The sequence below is a fragment of the Strongyloides ratti genome (assembly GCF_001040885.1).
Source record: "Strongyloides ratti genome assembly S_ratti_ED321, chromosome : 2".
Taxonomy (NCBI): Eukaryota; Metazoa; Nematoda; class Chromadorea; order Rhabditida; family Strongyloididae; genus Strongyloides; species Strongyloides ratti.
In genome coordinates this window covers 7374026-7391851 of record NC_037308.1, presented here as the reverse complement: position 1 = coordinate 7391851, position 17826 = coordinate 7374026, and the positions used below count along the sequence as shown (strand labels likewise).

The 17826-nt window shown below is 25.2% G+C and overlaps 10 protein-coding genes across 10 annotated transcripts; 5 read left to right on the top strand and 5 right to left on the bottom strand.

Moving 5' to 3' along the window:
* Positions 1-17: 17 nt before the first annotated feature.
* Positions 18-2993, top strand: SRAE_2000236200 (UDP-glucuronosyl/UDP-glucosyltransferase family and Dynactin p62 family-containing protein; the record flags this gene model as incomplete). Its single annotated transcript, XM_024653423.1, has 3 exons — positions 18-255; positions 306-1269; positions 1553-2993. The coding sequence occupies 3 exons, from the start codon at positions 18-20 to the stop codon at positions 2991-2993; spliced, it is 2643 nt and encodes an 880-aa protein (XP_024506901.1).
* A 17-nt stretch (positions 2994-3010) lies between these two features.
* Positions 3011-4581, bottom strand: SRAE_2000236100 (Hypothetical protein; the record flags this gene model as incomplete). The annotated part of the gene is made up of 2 exons (XM_024653422.1): positions 3011-3419; positions 3476-4581. 2 exons carry the CDS (start codon positions 4579-4581, stop codon positions 3011-3013), a joined length of 1515 nt encoding a protein of 504 aa, XP_024506900.1.
* A 186-nt stretch (positions 4582-4767) lies between these two features.
* SRAE_2000236000 (Hypothetical protein) lies at positions 4768-6208 on the bottom strand (the record flags this gene model as incomplete). The annotated part of the gene is made up of 5 exons (XM_024653421.1): positions 4768-4797; positions 4845-5174; positions 5224-5883; positions 6067-6158; positions 6202-6208. 5 exons carry the CDS (start codon positions 6206-6208, stop codon positions 4768-4770), a joined length of 1119 nt encoding a protein of 372 aa, XP_024506899.1.
* Positions 6209-7758: 1550 nt separating this feature from the next.
* Positions 7759-8430, top strand: SRAE_2000235900 (Hypothetical protein; the record flags this gene model as incomplete). Its single annotated transcript, XM_024653420.1, has 3 exons — positions 7759-7971; positions 8020-8098; positions 8156-8430. 3 exons carry the CDS (start codon positions 7759-7761, stop codon positions 8428-8430), a joined length of 567 nt encoding a protein of 188 aa, XP_024506898.1.
* A 324-nt stretch (positions 8431-8754) lies between these two features.
* On the top strand, positions 8755-12218 carry SRAE_2000235800 (DNA damage-binding protein 1; the record flags this gene model as incomplete). Its single annotated transcript, XM_024653419.1, has 2 exons — positions 8755-8982; positions 9021-12218. The coding sequence occupies 2 exons, from the start codon at positions 8755-8757 to the stop codon at positions 12216-12218; spliced, it is 3426 nt and encodes a 1141-aa protein (XP_024506897.1).
* A 21-nt stretch (positions 12219-12239) lies between these two features.
* SRAE_2000235700 (Hypothetical protein) lies at positions 12240-13208 on the bottom strand (the record flags this gene model as incomplete). Its single annotated transcript, XM_024653417.1, has 1 exon — positions 12240-13208. The coding sequence occupies one exon, from the start codon at positions 13206-13208 to the stop codon at positions 12240-12242; it is 969 nt and encodes a 322-aa protein (XP_024506896.1).
* A 134-nt stretch (positions 13209-13342) lies between these two features.
* Positions 13343-13850, bottom strand: SRAE_2000235600 (28S ribosomal protein S10, mitochondrial; the record flags this gene model as incomplete). The annotated part of the gene is made up of 2 exons (XM_024653416.1): positions 13343-13633; positions 13677-13850. 2 exons carry the CDS (start codon positions 13848-13850, stop codon positions 13343-13345), a joined length of 465 nt encoding a protein of 154 aa, XP_024506895.1.
* A 129-nt stretch (positions 13851-13979) lies between these two features.
* On the top strand, positions 13980-14531 carry SRAE_2000235500 (Gamma-glutamylaminecyclotransferase; the record flags this gene model as incomplete). Its single annotated transcript, XM_024653415.1, has 2 exons — positions 13980-14410; positions 14450-14531. 2 exons carry the CDS (start codon positions 13980-13982, stop codon positions 14529-14531), a joined length of 513 nt encoding a protein of 170 aa, XP_024506894.1.
* Positions 14532-14659: 128 nt separating this feature from the next.
* SRAE_2000235400 (Glycoside hydrolase, family 11/12-containing protein) lies at positions 14660-15666 on the bottom strand (the record flags this gene model as incomplete). The annotated part of the gene is made up of 2 exons (XM_024653414.1): positions 14660-15499; positions 15544-15666. The coding sequence occupies 2 exons, from the start codon at positions 15664-15666 to the stop codon at positions 14660-14662; spliced, it is 963 nt and encodes a 320-aa protein (XP_024506893.1).
* A 522-nt stretch (positions 15667-16188) lies between these two features.
* Positions 16189-17371, top strand: SRAE_2000235300 (Polycomb group RING finger protein 3; the record flags this gene model as incomplete). The annotated part of the gene is made up of 3 exons (XM_024653413.1): positions 16189-16302; positions 16344-16471; positions 16609-17371. The coding sequence occupies 3 exons, from the start codon at positions 16189-16191 to the stop codon at positions 17369-17371; spliced, it is 1005 nt and encodes a 334-aa protein (XP_024506892.1).
* Between the last annotated feature and the right edge of the window lie 455 nt (positions 17372-17826).

The window sequence follows — 17826 nt, the reverse complement described above, 5'->3', positions numbered from 1 at the left end:
AGAACTTTATTTATAATATGGAAAAAGGTTTCCCTTCTCATTATGACGCCGTTCTCTACGAATGCTCCTGTGGTAGTTATGAAAAATATTCAAAATTGTTATTTTGTTGTGAATGCAGAAAATTTGCATGTGAGGGATGTTGTAAAGAATCACTAGATACAACATTTTGTCCATTTTGTTTTGAATGTTCAACACTAGGTGAATTTAACTCTAAAAAAAATAGATGTTTTAATTGCCGATTGTGTCCTCTTTGTTGTAAGTTGATTATTATGTTTATTTATATTATTATCATTAAATTTTTTTAGTTAGTTATCTTGTTATTAAATCAACAAATGAAGATAAATCTTACTTCAAATGTAACTCTTGTTTTTGGACTTCAAGGGAGAGTGGTTTATCAGATAGAACAAATCATCGTAGTTATCCTGATTTTGACAATAAAGAAATGGAAGATGAAGTTGCATCTCTCTCAGAGTATTTAAAAAAACTTGCTAATATTGTTAAAAAATCAGAAAAAATAAGAAGTATAAAAAAGAAAGAAAATTTTTCAAATAACAAATATCAACTTCAACGATCATATGAACAAAAATTAAAAAAAACAAAGTTTGAAGATGAAATTCAAGTACCAACTGTTGTTAGTGTATCAGATATACCAGAAATAGATGAATCGTATATAATGGAGGATGTACAAGGAAAATTGTTACCTACACTAGATCAAAAAATAGAACAATATGGATTAGGTTTGGGGAAACTTCAACCTATTCCAGCTTATAATGTATGTAAAAAGACTTATAGATGTTTAACAGGAGATCATTTACTTTGTCGATTAGAATATTCATTATCTACTGTGAAATTTAAAATTTTCAGTACTGCGTGGACATTTTTGCCACAAATAAAAGTAGTACCTAAAGGTTTCAATCATACAAATGAATGGAATAATTTAATGTTAGTTGTTAAAAATAGTTCTGCATCTGTTGTTCGTGTAAAATTGCTTCCTTTACGAAATGATGATTCATGTTATGTGGAATGTTTTGATCCGGATGTAGAATTTACGTTAACAGCTAAAGATGATGCTTTTGAAATAGATGAGTCGTTTTCACTTTTTTTTAATGAACAACGTCAAGAAGACAATCCATTGACTTTTCGTAAAGGTTGTCGAGCAGGTTTGAATTTCAAGGTGAAACCTAAAGTAGATGGTGACAGTAGTTTTTTTAATATGAAGGTTAAATTTAGCCCTATTCATAAGAATGATGATGGACGAGATAGTATATGGTATGATCTATTAGTAAGAATAGATACAGGGAAGAGTTTAACTAAATTGGATAGTGCACAGTGATTATAACTTTTTACATAATTATGAACTTTCTAGATCGTCTAGAGAATAAAAAAGAAATGTCATCTTTATATAACATTATATATTTTCTGATTTTATGTTATAATAAAACATTCAATTAATAATGATAAATTTTAAATTATCTTTAATTTTATATTATTTTTCTATATTTTCAATAGATTGTTTGAAAATTTTACAAATTGTTCCGGGTTTTACTAACAGTCATATATTATTTAATTATCGGTTGGCAGAAACTTTAAAATCTTTAGATCATGATGTTTTTTTATGGACACAAATGGAAATGAATATGGTTGTTAAGAATGTTTTAGGAAAACCAGAAGGTGTAAATGAAATAAAAATTCCCATAACTTTTAAAGATAAACTTAAAATTGAGGGATTAAAAGTTTTTCAATCTATGATGTTTAATAAAGATGATGCATATGATTTATGGTGGACTGGGCAAGAATTTAAAGAAATGAGATTAGAATCATGTGAACAGATGCTTAATATTGGTAATGAAACATTATTAAAATTAAAAAATGAAAATTTTGATATTGCAATTGGTCATTTTCATGATTTATGTCCTTTGGCTTTAGCGAAAACAGTAAATGTTAAAAAATTAATTTGGGTAACTCATGGAACTTCAGTTTATGATTTTGCTGCTATACAAATGGGTTTAAGAACATTTCCAGCCTCAATTTCTCATCCTCTAAGTTCTTATTCTGATGAGATGTCTTTCTATGAAAGAATAATAAATTTATTTTGGCATTTAAGTACACTTGATTTTGTAAATTTGCCACAAAATTTACTATACGAAGAAAATTTTATGTACAAAAAAAGAAAAGAATACAAAGATAATGAAGATCTTTGGGATCTTAGTAAAAATGTTCCAATATTATTTATAAATGGAGAAAGATTTTTAGATTTCCCCAGACCTTTTCCTCTTGGAATTACTTTTATGGGAGAAGTGGGAAAAAAAAGTTCTTCAAAAAACTTACCAGAAGAAATTGAAGCAATTATTAAGAAAGCTAATAAAGGAATTATTCTTTTTTCACTTGGTACTGTTTCAAATACAACAAATATGCCAAAACAAATGATTCATTCATTTGTAGAGGGATTTGGCCAATTTCCTGAATATCAAATTTTATGGAGAATGGAAATGAATATACCAGAAGCAAGTAAATATGAAAATATTAATTTATTAAAATGGTTACCACAAAAAGCTTTAATGAAACATCCAAAAACAAAATTATTAATTGCACATGGAGGTTATAATTCTTTTCTAGAAGCTTCTCAAACTGGTGTTCCTGTTATTTTAATGCCATTATTTGCTGATCAATTTATAAATGCAAAGAGAGCACAACGATTTGGTATAGCTGAAGTATTAGATAAATTGTCATTAACACCGGAAAAAGTTTCATATGCTATGAATAAAGTTTTAAAAGATCCAATTTATTCTATTAATGCTAAAAAATTGTCTTTAATGTTAAATGATAAGCCTTCAAATGATAGCTATGCTATACTAAGACATCGGATAAAATTGGCTGTTTCCAATCGTCCATTATTTATGTTGCAGAGCTCACAAAAGCTAAACTTTATACAATTTTATAACTTAGATCAAATTCTTATATTAGTTGGAACTTTCATTATACTATCATTATAATAATAAAAAAAATTCTTTTATAGATTTATTGTTGTTACATTAACATTTTCATTTTCAATAAATCTTTGCTTTAAATTACCATATTTTAAAATGTTTATTTCTGCTAATAAGTTAATTATTATCCTAAAGTCACTTTTAGATAATTCTAATTTTTCTTGCATCTCATCTGGATCCAAGTATCGTGCCACATTAACAGTCTGACATATATTTGAAACCAAAGATGTTATAAATTTGATTAATACTTTATCATTAGGAAAATTACTAACATTTGATAATGGTGTTAAAAATTTACCCAAATAGATAGGTGAACTTAACTTTTCTTGATTTAAATTTAATATTACTGTAAAACGAGGATCAGAAAATGAAATACTTTCATTTTTTGGACAGGCAACTCCTATTATTTGTTTTTCATAAGGAATATAATCTCTAAAAATAAGAAGACAATTATTTAATCAAAAAAATAATAGATTTTTAAAACATACAAAGCAAAAACATCTGGTATTTCTTTTGTTATACTTAATGATGGTTTAATATAAGTTAACTTTTGTAAAAAATCTAAAGCAGTCTTTTCCCGATTTTCAGATGCTAATATACAAATTCGATATCCAGATAAAAGAGAAGCTATTAATCTATCAAGACCATTCTCCATTAAGCATAAAGTTCTTTCATTTTCAAGAAAATCATCATCCTGTTCTGGTCGTGTATAATTTTTACGAGGATGTATACTTCTTATGACTGGATTTCTTCCACAAAATAAAATACCATATTTTTGATTTTCTAATGTTAATGTAATTAATTCATTGTAATATTTTTCAAAACTAAACACAAATTTATCAAATGCACATAAACATAATTCTCTTAATGGTAATAAGTCATGGGATGATAAACCTCTTTCAATTGCAGGAAAAAATTTTTCCATTTCTTGTGGTAAAAAAGTACAATTACAACTTTCTTCCTCACCGGATAGTGCAGAAAATGCTCCTTGTAATTTATTGGTAAGAGATCTTATTTGTTTAGATATAGTTTGAATTTTTGTTGCTAAAACAGGTGAAATATTTCGAGAATAATGTAATTTATAATATTCATTAACAGTATCATTTTCTATTCTATCTGCAATATCCATCATTAAATATGAAAATCTTTTAAATTGTCTTCTATTACATGCCAATACTGGTTTTAACATTTCATCTACAATATTTTCAAATTTAGTAAACAATTCAACAGAAGGTCGCTCTGGTGTTAGATATGCTAAAGCAAATGATCTTTGAAATGCTCTAGCTGTTACATCTAATATTGTTGAGTAATGTACTAATGCATGGAGAGCTAAACTTTGATTGTACAATAATGTTGTTGAGCCATGTATCATATCAGCTGACATTAACCAAACACTTACATTATCAAGATTTAGATGAACTGAAATTTTTTCTGGAAAATGTATTAATGGTTTTGGACCAAGAATTTGATCAAAATTAAGTAACAGTAAAACTGGTATTTTGGAACAAGTCAATTCCATGAATGGATCATTTAAATGATTTTGTTCAGATAGATTTGTAATTATTTTTCTAACATTAATCCGATTTTTTGACATAATCTTAAATTAATTAGAAATGATTGTTTAAAATTAAAGAAATAATTATCGATTGATAAATAAACAATATGAATAAATAAAATGATAAATTTCATATAATACAAACTATCTATTTAAATAAAAAAACGTTAAAATGAATTATAAATTATATAAACTTAATAAACATTTAAAAAGGTTTTATTTACTTCATCTTTTGCAAGGAACTCTTTTAATTTTCTATAAGTACAGGATAGGTAAATATTTGATAAATGATGAAAACTTACTTCGCAATAGACTTTACCCATAAACTGGTTAACACACTTTTCCACTTCTTTTTTTTGTAATTTTTTAAAATTTTCAAAATATCCTGCTCGATGTAAAGATTTCCTTGTTATTTGTCTCATCCACGATTCTGGGAATGCCTTTATTTTAGCAGTGTCCATTTCTAATATTGATTGAACATCTTTAGTTGTTTTTTTTCCAAACAAAACTTCAACAGCTGCAGCCCGTTTTTCAATTGCAATCCGTGCACGAATTTGACTTGCTTGGTTAATTTTTTTTTGCCGAGCTTGTGACTTTACCAAAAAATCATTTTTATTATTTACTAAATATTCCTTAAAAAAATATTATACTAAAAAAAAATATTTTATATTATAATATTACCTCTATTGTTCTATATTTGGTTCCTAAAGGCATAGATTTTTTTTCAGGTATTTCAATATAATAAGCTAATTTTGGATTTTTTTCATCAAAAGAAGGTGTCTTTTCACTTTCTTCTAAGAAAATACTGTTTCCATCATTAAGAGTACTATCCCCGTTGTTATCACTTTCTAATGATCTATTTTCTGAAGACATTAAACTTGAAAATTTTCTTATCATTGAATCCGTATTTATACTATCTGATACTGCCTCTATTTCCTTCTCAAGTTTTTCAAGTATCTCAGGAGTAGTCCTTCCATCATTATTAAAATTATCAAATTTTTGATGTGAACTTTCATTATAAGATGCTTTTTCTTTTTGACATATAACAGGATTTGATTTTTTTGAATTTGTACAATACTCATCTGATGTATTTGATAATAATGGACTTTTTGCTTTCTCAATTTTATTTTTTCCTACGTTAAAAGAAAGATTATTTTCAGTAGTCAAGTCACTTGTACTATTTTCTTTGTTAGATGTATTGTTTTGAAAATGATTTATATCAGATATTGAGGAAATGGTATGCATAATATCATTTAAATCATAATCTCTTATTTCATTTTCACTTTTTCCAAGAATTTTTTCAAACATTTGAAAAACTAATTTAATCTTTTCTTTTTCCACCTATTAAAAATAATTCAATTTTATTAATAATTAAATTTAAAATTTTTTTATTTTACCAAAAAACATTTTTTATGATTTTTTTATAATTGTAGATATAAATATTATTTTTTTTTCTATATAATCAATAATTATTTTTTATTGTAATATATTGAAAATATTAATTAAGACAAATTATATACTTACCTTTAAAGCTTTTTTTAATATTTCATTTTGTTCCTTGTATCTTTTTAATTTCCAATTGTATCTTTTTAGTAACTCTTTAAGTTGATGATTTTCTTAAAATATTTTATAAATTATATTAAAATAAGTAAAAATTACCTTCCATTATGATATGTATTTAATGTAAAAAAAAAATTTTTTTTTACAAATAATGTATATAATAATAACTTTTAAACAATGAAAGCATATAAACCAGTCTCTCAAAAGGCCCCCTTATTTGTGAAACGTCACTTGGTAATTTGGCATACCTTTTAGAGGGAAAGTTTATTATAAACACAGCTGTTCCAAAAGTACCCGGCATTATTTTAAATTTACCAAGTCTTTAAAGTGAAAATAATAACTTTGACATTATAATTAATATTGATCAAAAATTAGGTATTAAATTTTTTTTTTGTATTATAAAAACTTGATTAATTTTTAATTCATAACTTTGGGATATAAAAGGTTTAATTCATACTCTTTATTTAAGGTCAATTTTTTTTAAATATAAAAAATAGTTAAAAAAATTGATACTCTTTTAATGTTTTTCACCATTATTAATATTTATTAATTACCATAAAAACATAATAACTATTTATTTCCATACAAATTAGTATTAGATATGAATTAATTATAACAACTGGTTATCAATAAAACACAATAAATCTAATATGCGAGGTTTCTTTTTTGTTTACAAAAACATTTATATGTAAAAATAAAGTACTAAAAATTTTTTTAAATAACACGTAACTTTATTCATGTTTTTCAATTATAGATGGAAATATTATGATATTTATGAATACTAAAAAAGTTATACTCCAACATGAAAAGGTATAAATTTTACACATTAACAAAAGCGATTTTGAAATAATATTTTAATATGATTATAATTTTTTTTTTAGTTTATCACGAAAATAATTTCATGATATATTATTATTACCAATTATAAAAGGAAATAAATAGACTTTTGGTGTATTTATTTTTATGTAGTTTAGATTCGATTACTTTGAATTTATTATAAATATAAATAAAATATGTACCTTTGTCATAAAAAGATCATTGTAGTATAAAAGTACTAATTATGTACAAAAAAGTATTCATATTATATTTTTACCTTTTTTTTTATTAAAATATTTAAAATTTTTAAAATAGATTTATTATTTTTTTATGAAAATAAAAATTACAAATAATAGGATAGAATTATTTCCGTATTGTTATCAAGTAACATTTTTGTTATCATTAAGTGATTACAACTTTTGATTCAAATAAGTATGTATTCACTATAAAATATGTCAATAAAGTTTAATTTTTAAATATACTTTCCGTTAATTTTCTCAAAATTTTAGTTGTACAATGAACAAATATACTTGAAATGTTTACTTTTTTTATTTTACTGTCAAATATATATTTCTTCATATTATAAAGAAGTTTTCATTTTATTAAAAAAAAAGAGTCTATCTAATATCCTTTGACCACTAATCTTTTTTAACAATCTTTACATAAAATTAACATTCACAATATTTCAAATACGTACGTTATATTTTAATATTTGATACTAAATTTTGTGACAATCTATAATTATAATATTATTCGGACATTTTTTTATTTTAAAACTTATTTTATAAAATAAATTTTTATATATATATATCATTTCTTATTCATATTCATAGTTTAAAAATGATGGATAACAAAACAATGTCTATATTTCTTTTGTTAATCATTTTTGTAAATATTAAAAATGTTACCTCATATATTGTATCGGATGGGGGTGATGACGAAATTGAACAATGGAATACTGAAAAATTAATGAAAAATTCAGAGAAGCAATCAAATTGTTCTATACCAAGTGGTAAAGAAAATAATTGCCAGAATTGTTTAGATATTGATAAGGTATATATATATATTATTAATATATATTAATATAATCATAAATTTTAGTCATGTTTATGGTGCCAATCAACTAAATCATGTCAAAAATATGATGGTTTGTATCAAAATTGTGATTATGAAGATTCTCGTATCCTTCATTGTAATCTCCCATACACAGCAATTTTAATATTTTTTATTGCTTTAGGAATATTAATTTTTATTGTTTGTATGGTTGTCTTTTGTTGTATATGTTCAAAGATGGATCAATGTGCTCGATGGAACAGAAATAGAATATACTTGAAAGATAATTTAAAATTAAAAATTCAAAAAGATAGTATTTTTAAGGAACAGGAACAACGAAAAATGGCACGAAAAGCTAGAATTGATGAATTAAGAGCAAAATATGGTATACAACTTTCATCACCAACATTTACAAGAATGAATAGTTTTAGATCAAAAAAAGATCAAAGCAATATATAATAATTTTTTTATACAAAATAAATTCTTCCATAAAAAAGAAGCTATTCATTTTTTTATATTAAAGCGGCATCTGATAAATCTTATTGTTTCTGGCTACCAAATTCTCGGGTATCTACATAGTTATTTTAAATAATAAAATTTCTACATTTATTTATTTTATATATTATTTATTTTTTTTTTTTTTTAAATTATTAAAATTTAAAATAATAGTATAAAAAGTTAAACAAAATTATATGTTTTTAAACATAAAATATTCGCTATAAGAGTATATAACTTTGGAGATATAGTTTGACTGAAATTGTTGTTTTAGTATTACTATTTATAATGCTTTCTGAAGAGAAACAATTTCTAATTTCTACTCCAATACCATCTTCCTTAATAATTGGATCTGAATATTGTAATTTTACTTCTCCAACAGCAAAAAATCTTGTTCTTGCATTTTCTGATCGTATTGAGGTATATGAATGGGGCGGTAATACATTAACAAAAGAATTAAAATTTCTTCCTGGATGTAATTTAGCATATATAAAATGTATAAAAAATAAAAAAAATGTATGTAAAGTTTATTTTTTATATTAATTATTTTTAAGGAATCTGATCTTATTTTTGTTATTAATAGTGAATTTGAGTTTTCAATTTTTGGTTATAATAATGGTGAAATATATTTTGTTATGAAAGGTGGTATTGTATCAACATATAAAAGAATTCGTGAACAAGGAATACAAATTGCTGTTTGTCCTAAACAAGGTAAAATTGCTATTACAGGAATGGATCAAAATTTATATGTTATTGATAGATTTGAAAGGACTGATAGAAAAAATGCTGAATTTATTAAAGGACCTTTAGATGTTGTTGATATGTCTTTTATAGATTATTCTAAATTTAAATCTGAAACAAGAATAGCTATGTTAGTTCATTATGAAACATGTTTATATTATGAAGTATTTGAACTAGACTATAGGACATGTAGTCTTAGGAATGTTTTAACAATAAAAGATATACCAATACATTGTACAAAACTTTATTGTCCACAAATTTATAATGATGGTACTACATTTATTTTGGGTGCTGTTTGTATTTATATAGTTCGTGGTGGAAATTTTTCTGAAAAAAAACTTACTGTTAATAATCTTGAACGAATTGAATTAGACATTGTAATTGATAATTCAATAATTTCTATAGCACCATTTACAGAAAATCCATCTAAATTTGCCTTTTGTGATAGAGCTGGAATACTTTTTTCAGCTGAAATATTAACAAATGATATTATAATTGAAAAAATTGGAAATATTAATCCAACTGCTTTTTTAAATCATTTAGAAAATAATATTTTTTTTGGTGCATCTATGATTAAAGATAGTATTTTATTTAGTATTGATATAAATAATGAAAATCCTGAAATGACGAATATTAATATTTTAGATTCAATTCCTTATTATGGTCCAATTACAGATATGTGTATGGTTAATGAAGATGAACAGATTATGGGTATTTGTGGTGGTGATGGTAAAAATGGTTTTCTTTCTTTAATTAAACATTCACCTACATTTCGATGTGCCTGGGAGTTTGTTGCTGTTGGACTTCATCGTTTCTACGTTATACCTAATGATAACCAATATAATATATGTTTTGCATCTACCTTAAATACAACAATTACTTTTGTATTATGTACAAAAACTGGAGAAAGAATGGAAATTTCATTTCCTGGATTTAATTATGATTCAAGAACATTATTTGTTAATTATCATGCTATTACAAATACATATATTCAGGTTACGGATGAAAGTGTTTCAATAACTAATCTTAGTGATAAAATATTTAAAAACTTTCAACTTCTTAATGAAGAAGATCTTACATCTATTTCAACAAATAATAATGGTATTTTTATTGTAGCTAATGGTAATTCTATTTATGTTTATAATTTAAATGATACAAAAAATTTATTTATGGGTGAACATAAATTTGAAAAAAAAATTACTAGCATTGATATGCTTAAAGCAACTGGTTTTAAAGCATTGGCATTTTTTGTAACAGTTTTTGAGTTTACTTCTAATATTTATATGTTTAAAGTAAGTTACAACAATGGAATAAATGTAGAACTTATTGGTGAATCTAATATTGAAAATGTAGGAATCATTAATGATATTAAATGGTATTGTGGTAATAATGATGAAGATTCTGATTGTATTATTGCTTGTGATTTTTCTGGTAATGCATATTTTATTGACTTTGATGTTCAAAATGGTTTTAAACCTAATTATCTTCTTCTTAATGTTGGTGATGGAGCTTTAGAAACATTTGAATGTTCAGTTAAAGGACAAAGATCGATATTCTTTTCTTGTGAAAATTCGGGATTTGCACCATGGAGAAAATGGGAAACTGATATACCAAAATTAAATATAAATACTTCTTTACAAGCTTACTCTTATTTTGACAATAATATTAGTTATATTGTTCATATAGAAAATAATACAGCTAAAGTTTCTTATTTAACTGATGAAAAAGAAATTTCATATGATAAACTTGAGATTGATTATGATTTAACACGATTTGCTTATGATCAGAAGAATAATGTTTTACTTTCAATAGCTATTAAAGAGTGTGAGGCAGATTATTTTGAGGCTGCCGTTCACGATTTTGATTTACCGAAACCAAATTATGGACCAAAAATACGATTCCCTTGTTATGAATTATCTTCAAATAATGTAAAAAAAGAAATAGCAGAAGAAATTAAAAATGCTACTACTGAAGATTCATACATTCTTCTTGTGTCATTAGATCATATGAAAATTGAAGCAATGTATAAATTACCTCCATTTGAGGTGGCATTATGTATAAAACCAATAACAATACCAAGTCATTTAGGTTCTTTTTTTGTTGTTGGAACTGCTGTGGAAAAATTTGAACTATCTCAACCAGAAATCATTGATGGAAGATTATTATTAATTGAAGTCAAGGGAGATTATCAAAAAACAATCGAAATTAGAGCAGAAAAAAGTGTCAAAAGTCCTGTTTTTTCGATCGCAACAAATGAGGATCAAGTAATTGCAACTATGCTAAATTCAGTTAGGGTTTTTAAATGTACAATAGATGATTTTAAGTTGAAGCAATCCAAATATGAATTTTTACGTGCAAATCGAATAGAAATGTATGGAGAAAAAGCAATTGTTGGTGATGCTATGAGATCTGTATCTATTTTAAGTATCAAAAAAGATAGTGCAGACATATATTCAAGATTAACGGATAGTCGTGGATTGACAGCAATACATATCTTTGATGATGACTGTTATATTCGTTGTATTGAAAATTGTATTCATATATTAACAGAATGTCAAACAGAAGAATTTCGTTCTCTTCAAATATCTAAAATGTTATATATTGGGATGCAGGTAAATAAAATCATTCATGGTCATATCGGAAAAGTAGATTTATCTAAATATCCTGGTATTGGAAATTGTCTTACTATGGCAACATTAGAAGGATCTCTAATAACATTATTTGAAATTGATACTAAAATGTATAACTTCTTAAAAATAATAGAAGGAAAAATTTACGATCGTTTGCCAAGATTTTTTGAAAGTCATGAACCATCTGAAATTCTAAAAATTAAAGGAAAGAATCAATTTGTAAATACAGATTATTTTAAATATTTTATGACTCTATCCACTGAATCAAGAAAAGATATACTAAAACTTGAAGGTATACCACCTTATCCATGTACAAATGAAGTTATACATCGCTATGAAACACTAGAAAACATTGTATCCCTATGGTCTCAACTATTTTAACAGAAAAAAAAAGAGAAAGAACTAGTCGTTTTTAATTTTATTTAAAATTGATTTTGTAATATTATTTGAAGTGCGTAGTGCAGCAGCCCCATATGTATCAGATATTGCTGAGGAATAAAATATTTTATGATTATCAAATAAAGGTTTCCATTTATTTTTTATTCTATTGAGATCACTTTCTGATAGGTTTCTATTTTTCATTACACCAACGGCAAGTTCTTTAATTTTATTGTGTCTTCCATTATAATCATGACATTGTTGAAAATTACTTCTAGGTATATTTTGTGTTTTTTTATATTTATTTGTGTATTTTACTACAGATTGATTTTCTTTTGCAGGATGGTCTCTAGGAATTGATCGACTGTAAGACGTTAAGTAATTTGACAATCTTTTTTCTACCATCTCATAAAATTCCGATGAAACATGTTCAAAACGTTTAACTTCAGTTTCAAATCCAATTTTACTACTATGGGTTCGAAAATATATTGCTAGATTAGAAAACATTTCATGTAATGCATGTGCATAAAATGCACAATTAGCAACTTGAAAAGACCCTGATATACGTATTGTAAATCCTTTAATGCACTGCTGGAGACGTCTAATAAAATGATGTAGCCTATCTAAATTAAATTTTTCCGAAGATATTAATCGATCTAGTAATACTTTGTTAGAATATATTGTTGCGGCATCTTTATTTCTTTCAAATTCCATATGGCAAAAAGCTAGTTGGAAATTTGTTAAGAATGTTTCAATGGACAAATCTATTGTTCCTATTAATTCGCGAATCACCTTTTTAGTAGATTCATTGTTTTGAATTACATCCGATGATTCTTTGGGTTTTTGGCATAATTTAATGTTTTTTGTATCAAGTTCTGTTAGTAAAATTAAACGATTTAATGAATCACAAAGCCACTTTGCTTGAAATGATTTGTCCTGCATCAATTCTTGAAGAATAATTTTACTTAGTTTCTCACAGTGACTGTTGTTCATTTCTAAAAAAAAACATTTTATCACTATTAAAAATCTTTTGTAAATAAATGGCGACAAACGCAATATTAAAATAAAAAATAAATCTAAAACTATATAACGAAAAACAATTAAAATAACAATTCAATTGGTTTTTTCTATTTTTTTTCCATTAATTTTTTGATGGGATCTGGAAAATCAGTTATTTCAGTATAATCTACTTTCATAGCCACACCTTCGGGTATATTTCGTTGAACATATTCAAGAAAAGTACTTGCAGTAGATCCGGTAACATTTTTGATACTTATTTCCCTAATATGAGTTCTTGTTTCGTAATGAAGTTTATATTTTTTGTGAACGAATTTTGACCTAAGTAACCATTCCACCCATCTTACATATGGATGTTTTTTAACAGGAGTTTTATCAATTTTTAAATGTTCACATACATTCTAAATTATAATAATAATAATAAAATTTATTCTAATAACATACCAAAAGAAATGATGAATATGATTGTAAAACAGCTGGATCATGGCCTCTGTATTCAATTCTTATGTTGCTAAATAATTTATCCAATTCTTTATTATTTTCACTTGTTGACAAATATTTAAGATAAGTATTACTGATATTAACAGTTGTTAATCTTTTCAAAGTACTTGCTAACATAATAATAATATACTATTTTTAAAAAAAAAGGATTGTAGGAATGCGATGGTAAAGTGTTAACACGGTATTCGTTGTAAGATATTTGTGTAATTAAAGTAATTTGTAATAATTAATCTAATAATTGTTGTCATGGAAAACAATATTTATGTTTTTGTTTATGGGACATTAAAAAAAAATGAACCAAATAATCATGTAATTAGTGACACTAAAACAGGATGTCATGAATTTATTTCATCTGCTAAAACAATTCCAAAATATACATTAGTTGTTGGTACTAAATTTAATATTCCTTTTTGTTTGGAAATAAAAAATAAAGGAAATCAAATAGTTGGAGAAGTTTATAAAATTGATTCTAAAAAATTAGAAGTTTTAGATGAATTAGAAGGTTATCCAAAATTTTATACAAGAAAACTGATTGATGTAATTTGTGAAGATGGAAATATATTAAAAGCATGGATATATTTATTACCAAAATATGGTGATGAATTTTTAAAAGAAGTTTCCGAAGAAATGATTTGTTACTCTTCTAAAGGTTCACATGGTAGAGAATATGTTACTAGGTAAGTTAAAAACTTTTAACAAAAAAAAATATCCTACAGATCACAAAGAGAAGAACGTGATCGAAATTATAGATTACGAGAAAATCCACTGTATTATGTCGGTTTGGGCCAAGATGTTTAATATATTTAGTTATAGTGAGGAATGCCAAACAATTGAAGATATTCAATAACAAATATTATTTAGTATATCATTAACTTAACAAAATATATAATAGTTAAATAAATCTATTAAATTCAAAAATGATATTTTTAATTTCTCATATGTGGTGGAACATAACGGTTTTTGGCTGGAGGTAAAGTACCTGTTGATGATGATGGTGGTGGTGGTCTTCTTTCAATTTCTGAATTATTCTTAGGTTCTTCGGGGGCCGAAGTTGGGGCTGGACCTCTTCTCCAGTTATCAGGTGTATTGTCAACAGGCACTTGTCTTACAGAATTAACCGGACCAACTTTATCAGATTTCCAATTCGTATCAGTATCACATGGCAATAATTTTTTTTCTGGTCTATCATCACGTCTTCCTCCACCTCTATCATCACGATATCCTCTACCTGGACCATCATCATAACGTTTCTCATAATTTGATCTACTACCAATTTTATCCATTCTAGATGATCCATATATCTGTGCTAAATTATTTTCTACCTTAGGTAATAATTCAGCAAAATTAATTGCAACACCTTTACCTTTAACTGTGTTTGTCATTGAACTACTATGAGATTTATGTTCTTCTATTTCTTTTTCAATTTCTTGAGCGTCTGTTATAGATGGAAATGAAGCAACACTGTTTATATCAATTCTAACTCTAGAATTACGACTGGCAGGTGGAACATAAGCACTTGATGATGATTGTGTATTAATAACTGTGGGAGTATCAACAGATGTCTGATTAACAGTACCCCATCCTTTTGTTGTTACGGGAACATCTTCTTTTTTTTCCTCTGGTTCTGTATGTTCAATAATTGTTGCCTCATCATAGTTAGTTATTGATAAGCCCTGTGGAATTATTTCACTTAAGTCTTCTTCTTGTTGAATGACTTGAATATATTCATCTTCTAGCTCTTCCTCATTCTCCAATATTTCATCTTCCTAAAATGTAATAAATTTAGAAATAATATATCTTTTTATCTTACCAATTTTCGATTACTTTTTTTCAGTTCAGCAAATACTTCATCAAGATTAACGACATGCTTTTTCACTTTATCCTTTTTTTTTCCTGATTTTTTCTTAAATAGAGCACTAACGTCATCGGACATTTTGTTAACCTAAAAAAAGTAATATTTATTAAAGTTTAAATAAATATAAATTGCATAACATAAAAGTTTAATTTTTTTTTTTAACAAAAGACGTTCTAACTCATAGAAAAAATTTAATTTTATTAATTAATTTAATATTATTAATTTATCAATGAAATAATAAATAAATATCTTAATAAATACAATAAAAAATAAACAAATTTTAAAAAATTTTTTAGTTGACAGTTATCCATTCAAAACATTTTAATTTTAAAATAAACATAAAAATGTTTTCATGGTAGAATGCTGAATTTTACTTAAAAAATGGTCTACTTCTAAATTATGTAAATATCAACGTAAAAATATTTTCAATTCCAAGACATTCAAATTTAAGAAATTCACTATAATGACATGTCATCAGGAGAAAAATGGGACACATAGTTATCTTAACACGATTGTTCTTTGGGGGTGAACGAAATTCCAACAGTATCTATTTTGAATACATCCACTACATTATTTTATATAGTATAAAATATCTTAACTATGTTTGGTATTGCTAGAGAAACCATCCGACTAGGAAATATTGCTATTACTTCAGTAACTCAAAAACTTCTTGGTATACATAAATTAGGTTTGGAAAATTGTCGTGGTTTTAAGGTAAATTTTTACATTAAAAATATGTTTACTTTTAATTTAAGGTTAAATCATTTCTTAAACTTCGTTGTAGTTATTGTTATTTTATAAGAGTTAATGGAAGGATGCATGTAGAATGTAAAGCCTCACCACGTCACAAGGCTCGTGAACCATTTAATACAAAATTACTTTGGTAGATTGTTATAATTTCTTTTACTTTATTATAAATAGATGTACTAAAATTTTTATTAATTACTTTTTATGGTTTTTACCATAAAATATTTTTTAATTTTTTTTTATTGTTAATCTTTTTAATAATCCAATGTTTAGGATGAAGAGAAATGCTGTCAAACCTACTGTAGAATCAAAGAAAGCAGATTTTAAATATGAAATAACAGGTGATCATTTTTTATTACCACTTAGAAACGTTAATCCTCAAATAACGTGTCCTATATGTAATGGATATTTTGTTGATGCTACAACAGTAATTGAGTGTGTTCATACATTTTGTCGTAGCTGTCTATTAAAACATTTTGAAGAAGGTGATAATACTTGTCCTGCTTGTCATATAGAAATTCACCAATGTTATCCATCACAGTATGTAATATTTGATAGAACAATGCAAGATATTGTATATAAACTTGTACCAGGTATGTGGGAAGAGGAACAAAAAAGAAGGAAAGAATTTGAAAAAATGAAAGCTATTGAAAGTGGTCAAGCTGTTGGTGATGAGGTAAATGACGAAAATACAGAAGGAGAAAAGAAACCGTGTTGTGAAGAGAATGATGATCCATCAACAAAACACAAACGGAATCAAGATATGGTAACAGTATGCCTAAAACCTGGTGGAGGTTTAAGTGCATTACCTCGTAATATTTTAAGAATATCAGAATATGTCACAGTTTCAACTTTAAAACGTTATGTGGCATTGGTATTTCACAATGATGCAAAAAGATACAGTGAATTTGATTTTTTTTGTAATAATGAATTAATGGGTAGAGATTTTACATTAAAATTTATCATACTGACACGGTGGAGAAATAGACAGAAAGAGATGTTACAACTTACTTTTAAACCTCATGTTGATTATTAAAAATTGTATATTTTTGTATAATATCTTTGTAATTTTATTTTTCATTTTTAAATATGTAATTGTATTTTGAATTTTTTAATATGAATAAAACATTTTATTCATTCTAAATTTTTTCACTTTAAAATATCATTTTTCATAAACAATATATTTATTGGTTACTGGAAATTTTCTTTTCATAGAAATGATATTACGTCATAAAGAAAAGCATTAATACATATATTTTTTTAACATATTGATACAAGTACAATTGATATATATAAAAGTTTTTTAAATTAATTTTTGTCAACAGTTTTTTTTTTAATTGTTAAATATATTCTTTTGACATTCTTATGTTCTTGTACAGTTTTATGTAAACATATATATCTAATCAATCATTATAATTTTTCTAAAAATTAACTGTTATGAGTAATTAAAAATAGAAATAAATTGTACATTAAAGTTTATTGTTTTTAATT